Source organism: Xenopus laevis, chromosome 1S (genome assembly GCF_017654675.1).
Source record: "Xenopus laevis strain J_2021 chromosome 1S, Xenopus_laevis_v10.1, whole genome shotgun sequence".
Classification (NCBI taxonomy): domain Eukaryota; kingdom Metazoa; phylum Chordata; class Amphibia; order Anura; family Pipidae; genus Xenopus; species Xenopus laevis.
This window is the reverse complement of record NC_054372.1, coordinates 21781825-21799218: the sequence shown is the minus strand read 5'-3', so window position 1 is coordinate 21799218 and position 17394 is coordinate 21781825. Positions and strand designations below refer to the sequence as shown.

At 37.3% G+C, this 17394-nt stretch overlaps 1 protein-coding gene across 1 annotated transcript in view; it reads left to right on the top strand.

The window, feature by feature from the left end:
- LOC108704214 (O-phosphoseryl-tRNA(Sec) selenium transferase-like) overlaps positions 1-17394 on the top strand; it is a 38255-nt gene that overhangs the window by 8173 nt on the left and 12688 nt on the right. Inside the window, exons 4-7 of the mRNA XM_018240673.2 lie at positions 5366-5458; positions 6397-6422; positions 6499-6657; positions 7174-7316. Of these exons, the coding sequence (XP_018096162.2) occupies positions 5366-5458; positions 6397-6422; positions 6499-6657; positions 7174-7316 (421 nt within the window). The remainder of the gene's footprint in view (positions 1-5365; positions 5459-6396; positions 6423-6498; positions 6658-7173; positions 7317-17394) is intronic.

The following is a 17394-nucleotide window of genomic DNA, read 5'->3' as shown; positions in this document are numbered from 1 at the left end:
TGATAGGAGCGACCCTGTCAGCCCCTGTCCATCTTCTGACATCCAACTGACCATATGCTTTGGTTGCTCCTCAGCTCTTGTGCAAATTGTCCTGTAACATCATTTATATTTCTTTCCTGATCACCTCAAGTTGTCACAAGATGGCATGCTTGTAACATGAAAGGTCAGCCATGTTTTCCTACAATAAAGCAGTTTTCTATAAGTAAAAGAAACTTAACTGGACATTAGCAATGTTACGCATTAAAATTACTTTGTTTTAATTGTTCAATTGTTGAATTATAGAATAGCACTTTGGCTTGAAATGCTTTTTTTCCCCTACATGTCAGCTTTTATAGTGTTTTTTTTTCTGCAGTTACAGGTGTTCGCTTAAAAGCTTTTAGCCGAGACAACTTCCTCTTAAATCATTACCAGTTGAAAATAAATTGTTAGGTTTAGTATACTATACCGTTATGTGAAAGTTCTTGGCGTAAAAACACACTTTTAGACAGACCTTTGGTGACCCCTTGTGGCTGGAAGCTGGAATGAACTAATATTATTTGATTACAAATAGCCTTTTAAATTGCCATCAGATTTTTTTGAGGTATGCCTCAAATCAGAATCTGTGATTAGCAGCAAGAATTATGGGGCTGTCTACTACAACAATGGGAGGCACATTTATCAAGGGTCGAATTGTCGAATTTATGGGAGTTTTGTAAAACTCCCATAAATTAGAAATTTGAATAATCGCAATTTATTAGTAAAATCAAATTTTTCCAACTGGGACAAATTTAAACGACCCAAAAACTAGCATTTTTTTTTTTAAAAAAAATCCCGAATCGAGTTTTGATAACTCAGTCGTTTTGACCATAAAAATTTGAATTTTTGACTCAATAAATCTGCCCCATAGAGTCATTTGGCTTAAACCCTGGGAGGCAGATGTAACTTCTGATAACAGGACATCTCTTGGGGAAACAATTAGATGAGCTCATGGAAAAATTGTCACAAGACAAAGGAAAAAAATTACTTCAAAATAAACTGATAGTGGAGAAAGGATCATTTTACTGTATACGTAGGAGATCCTCTCTTAGGTATGGGCAGAGGGTGTAAAAGAGGGTCCTCCATATCCAAGAGTGCTCAGAGGCACGACACCAGGTTAGGGATAAGAGAACATCTTTTTTTCACAGAAATGGGCAAAAGTGATCCAAGATCCTTGGGTGCTTCAAGTGGTATAGGAAGGTTTAAAGGGCATGTAAAGTCTAAAATAGAATAAGGCTAGAAATGCTGTATTTTGTATACTAAATATAAACATGAACTTACTGCACCACAAGCCTAATCAAACAAATAATTTATGCTTTCAAAGTTGGCTACAGGGGGTCACCATCTTGTAACTTTGTTAAACATCTTTGCAAGACTAAGACTGTGCACATGCTCAGTGTGGTCCGGGCTGCTTAGGGATCGTCAAAAACAAAGCTGCTTGAGTTCTGCATGGCATGTTAGCATGTTCTAACATTAATCAGGAAATTGTATTGCCTTCTTTTTTTCCCAATCCAGCAAACAAAAAGAAAGAAAGGCTTTATTCTCTGAATGTGATAAGAATTATTTTACACATGTCCAAATCCATCAGTAATTCAGGACAAACCAAAGGTAATAAAGCCTTTAAATCCATGATTGCCAGATAGATGTGTGATACTATTTAATCGTGTTATGAAATGGCAGGACATTCACCTCCATTGTTCATCACAGATCATTGTTACTAGTAGTGATGGCTACTCCTCGGGCTGAAAGGAGTCCAGTTATTTGCAAAGCAGCTACATGGAGCAATGTACATAAGTTACAGGCTTGACATCGGCGTTTAATAGGAAGCTGAATTTGGCAGAAAGATACTTCAGAATTGGATGTCTGGATAATCCCTCCCTATTGTTGAAATTGCTTTCTATATCTCATGGTGTTGCTGCTGCATGTGATAAAAAGGAAAGTTGAAATTTTCTTTTACCATAATTTAAGATGCATTGCAAGTGCAGTTAAGTACTTAGGTGCCGTATGTAAGAAAGAGAGTAGGATGAACCACGGTCACTTTAAGATGGCCATAGATGTTGAGATTTTTAAATCATTGTGAGACCACGATTTTCTCGGAACGATCGTACGATCGTACTTTTCGGTCCCACCTGGGGGCCTTTCTCAAGGATATTGTGCAACAACAATGTGGCAATTAAATACCCACCCCCATCAGTGAATTCTGGCACCAAGATGACATCATAAGTCCATATTGGAATGTCAGTACAAAGTTTTTTTTCTTTTTACATCCATTAGGTTAATACGTGCAATGATTCTTCACACCACTGGGTGTCAGTGTTGGCTCGTAGTGTATAATAGTGTCCAAACAAAATAAAAAGCAACTTTGTATATGTAACATCGTTATACATGTAAACAATAAAGAGTAACTTTTACTGAAAAAGAGTATTCATTTCTTATTCAGATACATATTACGTTTCTGTAAAGTTGAAAAGATGGTTTGAATGTAAGACAAGATAAACATTGGTCTAAATTTTGGACCAGTAATGGACAGATACTTTGCAAAAAATAAGTGCTTTTCTGAGGTGAACATATTTTTTGCAGCTACTAATATACAGTATTATTTATTTTTGGGGTCTCAACATTTTGCATTTTGTTTAAGACCAAACTTAGCAAAGCTTTGGCATTTAGTTTTGGTTTTACACATTTTGACTTATTCAGAATGTTTTTTTTTTTTTCAAAAATATATGGTTTTCTAAGGTAATCTCATTTGGCTTTTACCATACATAAAATGCTCTGTGTTGATTTTACAGTACCTCAAGCAAATGTAAAATTTCATGTACACTAATTTCATCTTGTGTTCTAAATACTTTGGTAATCCCATGTATACTGGGTATTAAACCATGCAACAGACCCCTGATATACTGTAAATATTTAGGAATGTACTCTTTTTAAAAAATATATGGTTTCCTGTGGTCATTTTGCCGTTAGTGACATTTTTGCCATGCAATGTAAAGTACGCTGACGTTGTACTCTAAGGGGTATTGATCTATACAACTCAGGAATCTCTAAATTACTATAAATATTTGGTATGACAAATATAACTTCACTTTTCGATATACCACATGGGGTTTTCAAATCAGTTCTATTTTCGTAAATACATTAATATATATTTCTCTAGATTAGAAGATAATATATTATATATATATATATATATATATATATATATATATATATATATATACGATAAAATAAAATAAATCACTTGAAGAAAAATCCTGGTGTGCGTCAGCATATTTGAGTGGATATACAATTCTCTTTTCAGCACCCAGGTATTCGTACTTGTAGTGTGTGCCCGAGCCTTCGCATGTGTATATATATATATATATATATATATATATATATATATATATATATATATATATATATATATATTATATATATTGAAGTAACAATATAATATTTTCCTAGATAAACTAAATGTCCCCTCAAAGTAACTGTACTTTGCCAAATTTTTTTTTTTGTGTGTATATATACTGCATGGCCATGCTTCAGGTTTAAATCTAAATAGTCTAACGCCCCACTCATAAAAGGCCCCAACAATCTCTTATACACTAAATTCTGCTGGAGATTTCTGAAAGTAAAACTATACCCCCCGAACAATTTATGTCCCTATAAAAATATATTGCATAAAACAGCTCATATGTAAAACCATAAAAAAAACATTTACATTTTTTAGTAGTATGTGCCATTGGGTAATCCTAAATAGATAAGTGCCATTTTAAAAAATAACGGCTGCCTCCTGGGATCCTAGGATTCATGGTGCACACAAACTGCCAATTAACAGACAGAGTTGTGTCTTTTGCTCCCACACTTCTTCCTGTTACAGTTAGAGCTGCAGTATTTCTGGTCAGGTGATCTCTGAGGCAGCACACAGACCATCACGAAATGGTGGCTCAAGGCAAGAGATGTAAAAGGGCAATATTAAATTAATATTCATTTTGGGGATATAGTTTTCCTTTAAATAGTCAATATATTTTTGGTTTCTCACAAACTCACCTGTCTCAACCTTAAAGGGTACCAAGAGCATGGCTACATTTCATACAGCACGTCGGCCACATCTCCCGTTATGGACCACGGTGTAGATCAACACTAGGCCAAAATACAGTTCATTTGGAAACTGCGTAACAGATTTGACCAGCAACCCACATAATTCGGTAATGATGGCCATTAATTAACTAATTATTTGTATTATCAGGCCTACAATACACCTCTGAAGCAGGGCTGGATTTACACAGCAAGCGCCCATAGGCCCGCTGATGTTCATCGCCCCCATCCCCTAGCCTTCCTTTGTGCAAATGCGCAAATTTTCAGCATTGTGTTTGGAGCACTGGTGATTGGTGCACAAGAAATCTTAAAAACCAGTTACGAACCAGTTAGCTGGTGTGGTTGAGTAGCATGCCACCACCCTAAAAATCTGCCACCCTAGGCCCAGCCTTTGTGACCTTTCCACAAATCCGGCCCTGCTCTGAAGCCACTACTACTTTTCACTGCTTAAAACCGCAATTTCCAATCCTCCATGCGACACCGCAAGATTTTGTAGGATTCTACAAAATTTGATCCCCCTAGGCTAGAAGATAAAGTCGGATGGAGCCTTTTCTTCATGCATTTACATCTGACATTTACTATATTTCAATGAGAGAAAATAGTCTTTCCGACACAATCGGTTTTCATCTTGTCAGATGAAGACGCAGCATGCATCGATCACATCAACATTTACATGTAGTTTATGCATCATATTTTTTTATCAGTTCCATCTTCTGGACCTCGGCCATTGACTTCTACATGAAACATTATATTTTGACTCATGCGACACCATCATTGTCAGATGCAAGTCACATGACTTGTGCGCTGATAAACTTCAGTCACTCTTTACTGCTGCACTGCAAGTTGGAGTGATATCACCCCTCCCTTTCCCACCCAGCAGCCAAACAACCCAGCAGGGAAGGTAACCAGATAGCAGCTCCCTAACACAAGATAACAGCTGTCGTGTAGTTATAAGAACAGCACTCAATAGTAAAATCCAGGTACCACTGCGACACATTCAGCTACATTAAGTAGGAGAAACAACAGCCTGCCAGAAAGCAGTTCCATCCTAAAGTGCTGGCTCTTTCTGAAAGCACATGACCAGGCAAAATGACCTGAGATGCACCTACACACCAATATTACAACTAAAAAAAATACACTTGCTGGTTCAGGAATGAAATTTTATATTGTAGAGTGAATTATTTGCAGTGTAAACAGTGTCATTTAGAAATAAAAACTACATTATAAAAATCATGACAGAATAGTAATATTGTATTTCTTAATTCAGGCTGATCCATGGGATTGGACGGTCAGGAGATATTGCAGCCATTCAGCCAAAGGCAGCAAGCTCTAGGGATGTAGCGAACGTCGGAAAAAAAGTTCGCGAACATATTCGCGAACTTGCGCAAAAATGCGAGCGGTTCGCGAACGGTTCGCGAACCCCATAGACTTCAATGGGAAGGCGAACTTTAACATCTAGAAAAGACATTTCTGGCCAGAAAAATGATTTTAAAGTTGTTTAAAGGGTGCAACGACCTGGACAGTGGCATGCCAGAGGGGGATCAAGGGCAAAAATGTATCTGAAAAATCTGCCTGTGTGTGCTTGGAAGAGATAGTGTAGGGGGAGAGCTGTTAGTGATTTCAGGGACACCAGTCCCACTCCCCAACACTGCTAGACTAATAGCACTGGGCTCTTATAGTAGTAGTAGTAGTAGTAGTAGTAGTAGTAGTAGTAGTAGTAAAACAACAAAAAAATAAATAAAAGCAGTCCTTACAAGGACTACTGTTATTGCAGCAGTCAGCAGATGAGATCAGAAGCAGGACAGCTGCCCACTGCAGCTACATACAGAGCACTGCAGTAGAAGGTAGATTACTAGCCAGCAAAGCTACCTAAGCTTAAATGTCCCTCAAACCCCTGCAGACTTCTGTCCCTACAATAACAGAGCAGTATCAAAACGATTACTAGCCAGCAAACTTTCAACTGTCCCTGAAATCACTAACAGGCAGCAGCTCTCTCCCTACACTATCTCTTCAGCACACACAGGCAGAGTGAAAAAACGCTGCAGGGCTTCGGTTTTTATAGGGAAGGGGAGTGGTCCAGGGGAGAGCTTCCTGATTGGCTGCCATGTACCTGCTGGTCTGGGGTGAGAGGGCAAAAAAAAGCGCCAACAATGGCGAACCCAAAATGGCGAACGTCGCGCGACGTTCGCGAACTTCCGGCGAGCGCGAACACCCGATGTTCGCGCGAACAAGTTCGCCGGCGAACAGTTCGCGACATCTCTAGCAAGCTCAAGTGTTCTAAATAAGCTTACAATACTCAATACTGGATATTATAAGGCTAGCTGGTATGTGAAGTTGAGACCTAATAGAATTCCCAAATATCTGGACAGAATATAAAGAGCATCTTTTATTACCACCTAGGTGTGCAAACAGCAAGCAGTTGTTTTCTTGTACCCATGGCAATTGGGATGAGTTTAACCCTTTGCTTCCTTACTCTCTGGCATCAGAGACCAAAGCCAAATTACATAATCTGGCCAAGAATAGATCAGAAATCCTGCTTCAAATCTATGATCACAGCAGGTAAGAATCACTATTTGTCTGCTGCTTATCTTATGGAAATTTAAAATGTAAATAGCCAGTAACTTTAATAGATATGTTATGGTAGCTTGATAAACGTTATTTTAAAATGCCTTTTCCACAATTTGCAAGTTAATTTCCTCTTCTTCTTTATGTTATTTGTCTATTGTGCTACGCAGGGCCAGGATCAAGTAGAGCAATATATATGAGCATCTAATGATATTCTCTATAACTATTGGTTATGTAGGCTGATGTTCCAGCTTGAACTAATACTTGGCTTAAGGTGGCCATACACAATAAGCTCCTCTCACAATCCGACTGCAATCTTTTTGGGCAGGGCTATCTGATCCCATTTCTATTCTGTAACCCTTGTAAAATTATTTGTAATACCACCTTAAATGGACTTGCTGGTCCTATATATATTAAAGATGCTATATCGCTGAGGGCTTTGCGCCTTGATATCAATGTATTATGCAAAGAATAATGGATATTTTAACATAAAGGTCTCTGTCTCTGAAGGTTTCGAACCTGTAGTGATAGAGAATGTGCTGGAAGGAGATGAACTGCACACAGACCTTAATGCTGTAGAATCCAAAATTACTGGAATTGGAGCTGAAAATATCCTGTGTGTTCACTCTACAACTTCCTGCTTTGCCCCCAGAGTAAAAACAAAATGCAAAATCAGTTGATTTTCCAGTACAATAAAGAAACAGGTCTAACAGGAACCATTGTCAATTCCCTGAAATCAGTTTTGGATATATCTTTTTCTTTTGGGGACCCATATATTTGTTGTTATTTTTTATCTGTACATTGTTTGTTGGTGATAAATAGTACTGGTGATTTTCCCCATAGCAACCAATCAGCAATTAGATTTGAACAGTCGACTACAGGTGCAACTGTAATATTTATTACCGGTGTTGGTAACGCTGCCCATAACAAGAGTCAAAATAATGACTCTTTACAACAATAATATCTAGGCTGCAATGTGCCCCCTGTTGCTGTTTGTTCATAAGAGTGTAATTAATGTACTATGATACATAAAAGTAATTAGAACCTTGCCAAATATATCCCTATAAACAGTAAACACACAGGTAGTCCACAGACAGTGCTTGCATTTTTTTGGAACACTTCTTGACCTGTTATGGATACTAATTTAAAGTTTTGAGCTATTCTGTTTAATGGGGTCTCAGCGCCATTAAGTATTAATATCCCAAGTACCTACTGCCAATGCAAATCATATGCAAAGTTTACAAAGATTTGGAGAATTATTTTTCATGCTAGGACAGCTTATTCAGTTCAGAAAATAAATTTGAGATATTAACCTTTTATTCCATTATTATAGGGAACATTTTTAAAGGTCAAACCAAAAGTGATATATATATATATATATATATATATATATATATATATATATATATATATAAACATTAGGGATGAGAAAGGTGCTGCGTCTAAGGACAGTGACACAAGGAGGTTTCATGAAAAAAAAAATTATTAGGGAAATACCCCAAAAGAAGGAAGGCAATGGAAAAGGTTGCACATACAACTGCATTGGTTTAATGACCAATAGTTAATTTAATTTTTTGTAGCAAAAAACACTCATTCAGGTTTCCAAAACATGAATTTTCAAGCTTTATTATATGCAAAAAATTCAATCTTGAATACAGAAATTCGGCTTCTGAAAGCTGGCAAGAACACGTAGAAGTCAATGAAATATGTATTATCAGAGTCAAGCTGTTTTTCAAATCGTGTTTTCAAGATTCACATGAGATTTAGCAAACTCATTGAACATCTAGGGTAGAATTAGATTTCAATGGGGTTGAGTTGTTTATTCACATTTTCATGCACTCAAGTTTTTGATTTTCAATTTTTTTTCCGTAAATAAGAACACTTGCAAGAGTTTCAGGTTTTCAGATAAAACTATTTTCATTGAACATCAAGGGTAGAATTAGATTTCAATGGGTTTGAGTTCCAATTAGTGACAATACTCTCTGTAAATTCTCCGTTTTGCTTCCTGTCCATATACAAATAGAACTGGCAAGACCCGCTGACTTTTTTTTTATTACATTGTTCCACATAATATTGGAAAAATATGCCCCTCTACTGCCTGTTCCCTTTTCTTAGTGGTCCATGCATGCACAATTTAGTCTGTGTTCTGCACATGCACCAAACACAAAATCAACAGGTACACCCCATCCCTCAGCTCAGCCAATGGATTTATCTGCAGGTTTGTATCTATATATAGGTACCCAAAAGTTGCCCCACCCTAAAACTGCCATCCAAGCCGTTGGCCCTCTAGTGCTTCCTGGCCCGTTTGTCTTTTTATTTATGATCATTTTGTTTTTGCTGTGTGTCCAGTCATACATATAGCCTTTTTTCACAGTACTCTGTGATAGCAACACGCACATACTTATAAATGGCATTAGATATTCTGCAGTGGTGGATATAGGCCAGTGCTGCAAACTCCCACCATAAGCAGCAAGTGAGTCAAGCCATTTGTATGAGCTTTCTGGTGACACCAGCCATGATGTTTGGGTGTTGCCACTACCCTCAGTTCAACTTTAGAATTGTATATTGTAGCTTGCTGCATTCAGTGGTCTAGTACAATAGACCTTAATAGCAAAGTAAAGTAGATAAAAAAAAATGTAAGAGAAAGGAAAAGCAGTAGATTAAAAAAAAGGGTAAAAGATCATAAGAGTAAATTTAATTCCAGCGGAAGTTCCATGCAAATTCTGCCATAGAAGATTTATTACACACAATTGTATGGACCAATTGTGTGGGGTGCTCCTTTTGCCTAGAAGATGTATTAGAGCTCATGCTATAAAATCAACATGAAATCATGTCTCTCTACATGCAGGATTTGTGCAAAAGGCAGTTATTTTTTTAGATTGTGTTTGTACTGAAATCAGTTATTTGATTGAACTCTAATACATCTGCTAGGAAAGGAAGCCCCCCTATAAGATATATTGGATCTAACTGTCAATGAATATCTGACAATATATCTTATAGGGGGCTTCATTTGCTAGCAAATTTGTTAGATCTCATTTAAATAACTTATTCCAGTACAAGCAAAATAACAGCCTTTTGCACAAATTCTGCATGTAGAGAGACATGATTTCATGTTGATTTTATAGCATGAGCTCTAATACATCTTCTAGGCAAAAGGAGCACCCCTATACGGTATATTGGATCTAACTGTCAATGAATATCTGACACCCAACTGCTGCATGAAGACAGAATGAAGAGAAACAGATGCTGAGAGAGGGATAGTGAAGATAAACTTGATTATTTTAGTAACAGCACAGAATTTTTAATTGATTGTATTTAGAAAGTTTCTTATTTCAATATAGTGAAGCTTATATTAAATTTTCATTTTTGCAATAGTTCCCCTTTAAACATATGTATAGGTATATATAGGACTCCTTATAAGGAAAGCAAAGCCCTGCTATAATTTTTTTTATAACCCTTACAAAATGTGTCTTGATAGTTAAAGTAGGTAGGCCATTTCTCTTTAGTTATACCCCACTGATAAAAGGGTAAGAATACAAATATATTTTCTCCTACCATAAACTAAATATCATGTAATATTTGATATTATTAAAGAAAATGTGCATCTGTTGTGGGTTCTCTATTTATTTTTATATATATATATATATATATATAGATTTTTAACTATTTGATTCAATTGTCATAAATGATAAATCCTGACACAAACTATAGTTAGCATATTAAATAAGAGTCAAGGCCATTCTCTTTACTGTAAATTTGCATTTGTTTGCTCCATAGGGAGAATCAATGCTTTTGTGCAGAGTTTGGACAAGAATTTTATAGTTCCAGTAGGTGGAGCTGTTATCCCTGTGATTCATTTCTTCAAGAAATTAGCAAAATGTACCCAGGAAGAGCATCTGCTTCTCCATCATTGGACGTCCTCATAACACTTCTGTCACTTGGCGCGAGTGGATTGGATATAATAAGCTCTTGAAAGAAAGAAAGGTAAACATTTGTGTGGCGAGTAAAACAAGCCTGTTTGGTATCCAAGGAGGGAAATTAACATTTGTGGTTATTTGTGGCATTAACTATTCAATTGCCAGTTGTTTTTTTCAAAAATATTTAGAAACATCCTCAAACTAAAAGAAGATTTACCCAGCGATCAATTTTATTTCCCTAGAAAGATTATTATTCTGCATCTTGTGTTTTAGTTGAAGGGATGGCGACTAATTCAGCTAAATACATTTGTTCTGGTTTCAGATGAAATGTTTAAGCTAATCAACATCATTTCCCTACTCATTTTATGGTAAAGATTTTTCCCTTCAATTTTTTTTTTGTTTGTTGCAATTTGTATGTATGAATGTATATTTTTATTTGTATAGCGCTCCTTGAGGGCAAAGCACTGTACAGCAAAACAATAAATTAATAGTAACAAACAAGGGGTCATTGAAATAAAAAGTAACAATAAGTGCACATAAATATAAAATATAATTACAATACAATTTAAGTGCTCAGTGTCAAGGAAACAAAAGGCGAGAGGACTCTACCCCGTATAGGGCTTACTGTCTAAAATATGATGAATCGAACACAGGTATGGGATCCGTTATCCAGAAACCAGTTATCCAGAAAATTACAGAATATCTGTCTCCCATAGACTCCATTTAATCCAAATAATCCAAATTTTAAAAAATGATTTCCCTTTTCTCTGTAATAATAAAACAGTAGCTTGTACTTGATCCCAACTAATATATAATTAATCCTTTTTCAAATCAAAACCAGCCTATTGGGTTTATTTAATGTTTATATGATTTTCTAGTAGAGTTAAGGTATGAAGATCCAAATTATGGAAAGATCCGTTATCCGGCAACCCCCAGGTCCCGAGCATTCTGGATTCAGGTCCCATACCTGTATACTGTATGTAGTTCGGATAAATCTATAAAAGTACATTTGCTCCGTATCTGTAGAAAAGTAACTTCCACAATAATTAATGGAATGAGCTAGTTACACCATTTTCACTTTTATACCTACATACCTGTTTGTAGCACCTTCATGGCCTTCTTACTACCTTAAACTTTTGTTCATTGCTTACGAGTATGGTTACAAGGTGTTTGTGAAGAGCTTAGAGGTATTGTCAGGTAACACTCCAGCTTGAAGCAAATGACTCTGAGACACTGTACTTTTTGCCACAATTTGCATCCCCCTAATACTGGGTGGGACATATAGGCAAAGGCTATATTCACTAAAGGATGAAGCGCCTAACGCTAGCGTTAATTCGCTAGCGTAGCGCATTTTCGTTAATTCGCCGATTCACTAACGGACGCTGGCGTAAATTCGCTAGAGTTACTTCGCACCCTTACGCCTGGCAAATTTGCGCAACGGACGTAACTACGCAAATTCACTGACGTGCGGATTTTTCTGAACGCTACCTTTTACGCCAGACTTCCTTTGCCACCTCAGACCTGGCGAAGTGCAATAGAGTAGATAGGGATTGCTTCAAAAAAAGTAAAAAAAATTTTTAAAAAAACGCTGGCGTTTTTTCTTTTTTATGGGTGATAGGCTGAAAAAAATCGAAAATTTTTTGGGACTCCCCTCCTTCCCCCCTACATTTCATAACTCATGGCACCTTAACTATACAGTGGGCACATGTGTAGGGCAAAATAAAAATTTTATTTGGTGTTTTGAAGGTTTCCCAGGCTTGTGTAGTGATGCTACATATTCCTCCATTGTAACTTCAATTTGGCGCCGTATGCAAATTAACCATCACTAGCGTAACTTTGCTTTGCTTGGCGAATTAACGCTAGCGCAACTTCGCAACCTTACGCTTCCCCTGAGCGCAACTTCGTATTTTAGTGAATTTACGTAGCGCTGGCTGAAATACGCCTGGCGAAGTGCGGCGAAGCGAACGCTGGCGCAACTACGTATCTTAGTGAATTTGCCCCATGTGTGACCCCTTAAAGGACCAGTAACAACAAAAAATGCTACCAGTATGCTACGAAAAAAAGACAACAACACATATTAAACTTTAAAGTCGCTAAGTCTTTATTAAGAAATAAATTACTGAAACTCCGATTGCGCTCCTCTTCAGAAAAGGCAATCGGTGATCCATCCTGCGGCGCTCCATTTCGCCTACCTGCCTTCCTTATAGGAGATAGCCAGGGAGGAGAAATCGAGGGCAGCACAATGGTCGCCCTGTCGCCATTTCTGAAGAGGAGCGCAAGCGGAGTTTCGATAAGTTATTTCTTAATAAAGACTTAGCGATTTTAAAGTTTAATATGTGTTGCTGTCTTTTTTTTGTAGCATATTAATGAATTTTTTTTAGAATTTTTTTGCTGTTACTGGTCCTTTAAATTAAACAAGTACAGTATTTTGAGAGATATTTTTCTATTACATGTTCCTGACTGTTAGTGGAGTGAACATATAACAAAGAAGTTTTGCTACCTATACAAAAACCTATTTCAATGTTTAGTCAAAATCCCCTATGGCCTAACGGCCCTCATCCAGCATTGGAAAATGCCTTAAAAAATACATTTTTTGAACTCGGATGAATGTAATTGACCTGAAAACTCTAATCGAATTCGAATCAAATTCGATTCAAATTTTAAAAACTCGATTTTTGAATGTCAGGAAGGCTGCAAACAACTCCAAATTGATCCTTGGACGTCTCCTATTGACTTAAACAGCAATTTGGCAGGTTTTAGGTGGCGAATAGTCGAATGAGAGTTTTTAAAGGGCCAGAGTCTGATAAATCTTGAACATCTAATTTGATTTTTTTTTAAAAAAAACTCAAAATGAATTTAAATAACTCCCAAGTCAAATTTGCCAGTTTTGACCATAAAAAACCTCAACAATTCTAATTTCAAATTGGAATTTTCAATTCGACCCTTGATAAATCTGCCCCTTAGAGTCATTCATTGGAACTGTTACATTACTGGGTCTGTTGGCAGTTTAGAAACATAAATGATTAGGAAAACTGGGCAAATTAGGTTGTTTGTACTTCCAGGCAGTTACTCAACTCAACATCTTTTATGTCTGTATGTTGTTTTCGGGTAAAAAACGTTGGGGACCCCTCATCCTAAGTTAATTGGTTGACCAGAGGTTGGACTTACCCATGTGGAAATCTGATAATCACACAGACTGCTTCTCTCGCAGTCTGTGATATTTACTATTGCAAAAAATACAGTATGGCAGCTCCCTTTCAGGTTTATAATAAGGATTTGGTTATTTTATGTTCAATCAATGTGCAATTCAGAAATGCCCAGTAACAGATGTTGGTGGATGTTTATGTTTTTCAATATGGTTGATTGAGGTGTGCTGGGGGTACAATTACGTTCTGCTACAGAGAGGAGCCTGTTATTGATTTGACCCCAGAAAAACACAGTGAGCCCAAAAGCGCTATTAATCTCTTCTGCATTGAATTGAATTTCCATCTATGTGCAAGAGAAAACCGGATGCATGTATGTTTGGGGGCGAAATTAGTTTCACAGCTAGAAATGGAGGAGTCAGTGATTGATAGAGACTGGCTTGGTTGGTATTCCCTTCCTCTAATAAACAAGCTGATATCTAATGCGCTGTATCGATGAGCAGAAGCAAGGACAAGCATCATGGAGTCTCCAGTCAACTGAAGGTGAAGCCACAATTATGATTTTATCCACAGAGATCTATCAAATTCATTTTGCTTTTAATCAGATACAACCAGTGGCTATATATAAAATTATGTTTTATTGTCTACCTATAAAATTCTAATTCTTCACAGTTTTAAAATGTGTGTGTATATGTATATATATATATATATATATATATATATATATATATATATATATATATATATATACATATATATATATATATATATAGACAAATACAAGAGTCCTCTGCACTCAACCCATTATCAATATATTTAAGACAGAAAAATGCCTTACCCTTTAAACAAAACAGGGATTGTTTGTCCATATATTGCAATATATTTAAGCTGAACAACTACGTCAAAGTCATCCCATATCTGGCCAGTCCTACGCTCAATTTTCATCTGATTCATTAAGAATTCTATTGCTTCATTATACATTTTACAAAGGGACTAAGTTTTACCTGCAACTTACTTGCTGCTTTCAAAGTAAAACTCCAAAACTTGGCTGCCCTTTTATTAGACACCAGTGGGATCACCTGACTATAGCTGGGAAGGGTGGGAGCTACAACATGGAGCTGGTCACTGCTCCTGTATAACTATAACAAACAAGGGAAAGTTGTGCTCACCACTAGTTTTTAAAACCATTAGGCGGGGGTGCAATGAGGCTGTGACCACAAAATACATATAGACAAATACAAGAGTCCTCTGCACTCAACCCATTATCAATATATTTAAGACATAGACATTTTGTGCATACTGCTACTAAAAAATGCCTTACCCTTTAAACAACACAGAGATTGTTTGTCCATATATTGCAATATATTTAAGCTGGCCAACTACGTCAAAGTCATCCCATATCTGGCCAGTCCTACGCTCAATTTTCATCTGATTCATTAAGAATTCTATTGCTTCATTATACATTTTACAAAGGGACTAAGTTTTACCTGCAACTTACTTGCTGCTTTCAAAGTAAAACTCCAAAACTTGGCTGCCCTTTTATTAGACACCAGTGGGATCACCTGACTATAGCTGGGAAGGGTGGGAGCTACAACATGGAGCTGGTCACTGCTCCTGTATAACTATAACAAACAAGGGAAAGTTGTGCTCACCACTAGTTTTTAAAACCATTAGGCGGGGGTGCAATGAGGCTGTGACCACAAAATACATATAGACAAATACAAGAGTCCTCTGCACTCAACCCATTATCAATATATTTAAGACATAGACATTTTGTGCATACTGCTACTGAAAAAGGCCTTACCCTTTAAACAAAACAGGGATTGTTTGTCCATATATTGCAATATATTTAAGCTGGCCAACTACGTCAAAGTCATCCCTTATCTGGCCAGTCCTACGCTCAGTTTTATCTGATTCATTTAACAACGAAGAATGCAGCTCATCCATGTGTTGCAATTAAAATCAGTCTGGTGCATGGGTATGTGGCTTATATGATGTACTGAACTAAACAAATTATCCCAGCACTCTCATAATACAACTTTAAGGAACAATTGGATTAGAGGGAACTTGTCTGTATTTGGTAAAAAGAGACACTTTTAGTTACATGGTTTGTACAAAGTATGCATAAGCAGGTATGGGACCTGTTATCCAGAATGCTCGGACCTGGGGTTTTTCAGTAATTTGGATCTTCATACCTTAAGTCTACAAGAAAATCATTTAAACATTAAATAAACCCAATAGGCTGATTCAGCTTCTAATAAGAATTAATTATATCTTAGTTTGGATCAAGTACAAGGTGCTCTTTTATTATTACTGAGATAAAGGAAATCATTTGAAGAAATTTGGATTATTTGATTATAATGGAGTCTATGGGAGGCAGCCTTTTCCGTAATTCAGAACTTTCTGGATAATGGGTTTCCAGATAATGGATCCCATGCCTGTGTATATATATATTTGTATATGTATGTAGAATGTGGTTTCCAGATGGTTTCCAGACTGATCTGCTATTTTGGACACAAGGGGGATCATTTATTAACACTGTGCAAATTTGCACCAGGGCAGTAACACATGGCAACTATTTAATGGTTTACTTTTTATTGTTCAACCTGTAGGTGGCTGAAAAAAGACAGTAACATAACATAGTAACATAGTAAATTAGGTTAAAAAAAGGCACACGTCCATCAAGTTCAAGTTGATCCAGAGGAAGGAAAAAAACCCATTTGAAGCCTCTCCAATTTGCCTCAGAGGGGGAAAAATTCCTTCCTGATTCCAAGATGGCAATGGGACCAGTCCCTGGATCAACTTGTACTATGAGCTATCTCCCATAACCCTGTATTCCCTCACTTGCTAAACACCATCCAACCCCTTCTTAAAGCTATCTAATGTATTAGCCTGTTCGACTGATTCAGGGAGAGAATTCCACATCGTCACTGTCTTTACTCATAGCTAAGATTTTCCATACCTTTTACTGGCTTAGTTGCCCTTCTCAGTATCCTAATTCAATAATCTCCTGTTTGAGCGCTGGAGACCAAAACTAGCTTTAGTGTTTCATGGGCTGCATATGCCTATAATAGAAACCGTTATATATAAATAGTGATGGGCGAATCTGGCCTGTTACCCTTTGCTAGAGATGTCGCGAACTGTTCGCCGGCGAACTTGTTCGCGCGAACATCGGGTGTTCGCGCTCGCCGGAAGTTCGCGAACGTCGCGCGACGTTCGCCATTTTGGGTTCGCCATTGTTGGCGCTTTTTTTTGCCCTCTCACCCCAGACCAGCAGGTACATGGCAGCCAATCAGGAAGCTCTCCCCTGGACCACTCCCCTTCCCTATAAAAACCGAAGCCCTGCAGCGTTTTTTCACTCTGCCTGTGTGTGCTGAAGAGATAGTGTAGGGAGAGAGCTGCTGCCTGTTAGTGATTTCAGGGACAGTTGAAAGTTTGCTGGCTAGTAATCGTTTTGATACTGCTCTGTTATTGGAGGGACAGAAGTCTGCAGGGGTTTGAGGGACATTTAAGCTTAGGTAGCTTTGCTGGCTAGTAATCTACCTTCTACTGCAGTGCTCTGTATGTAGCTGCAGTGGGCAGCTGTCCTGCTTCTGATCTCATCTGCTGACTGCTGCAATAACAGTAGTCCTTGTAAGGACTGCTTTTATTTATTTTTTGTTGTTTTACTA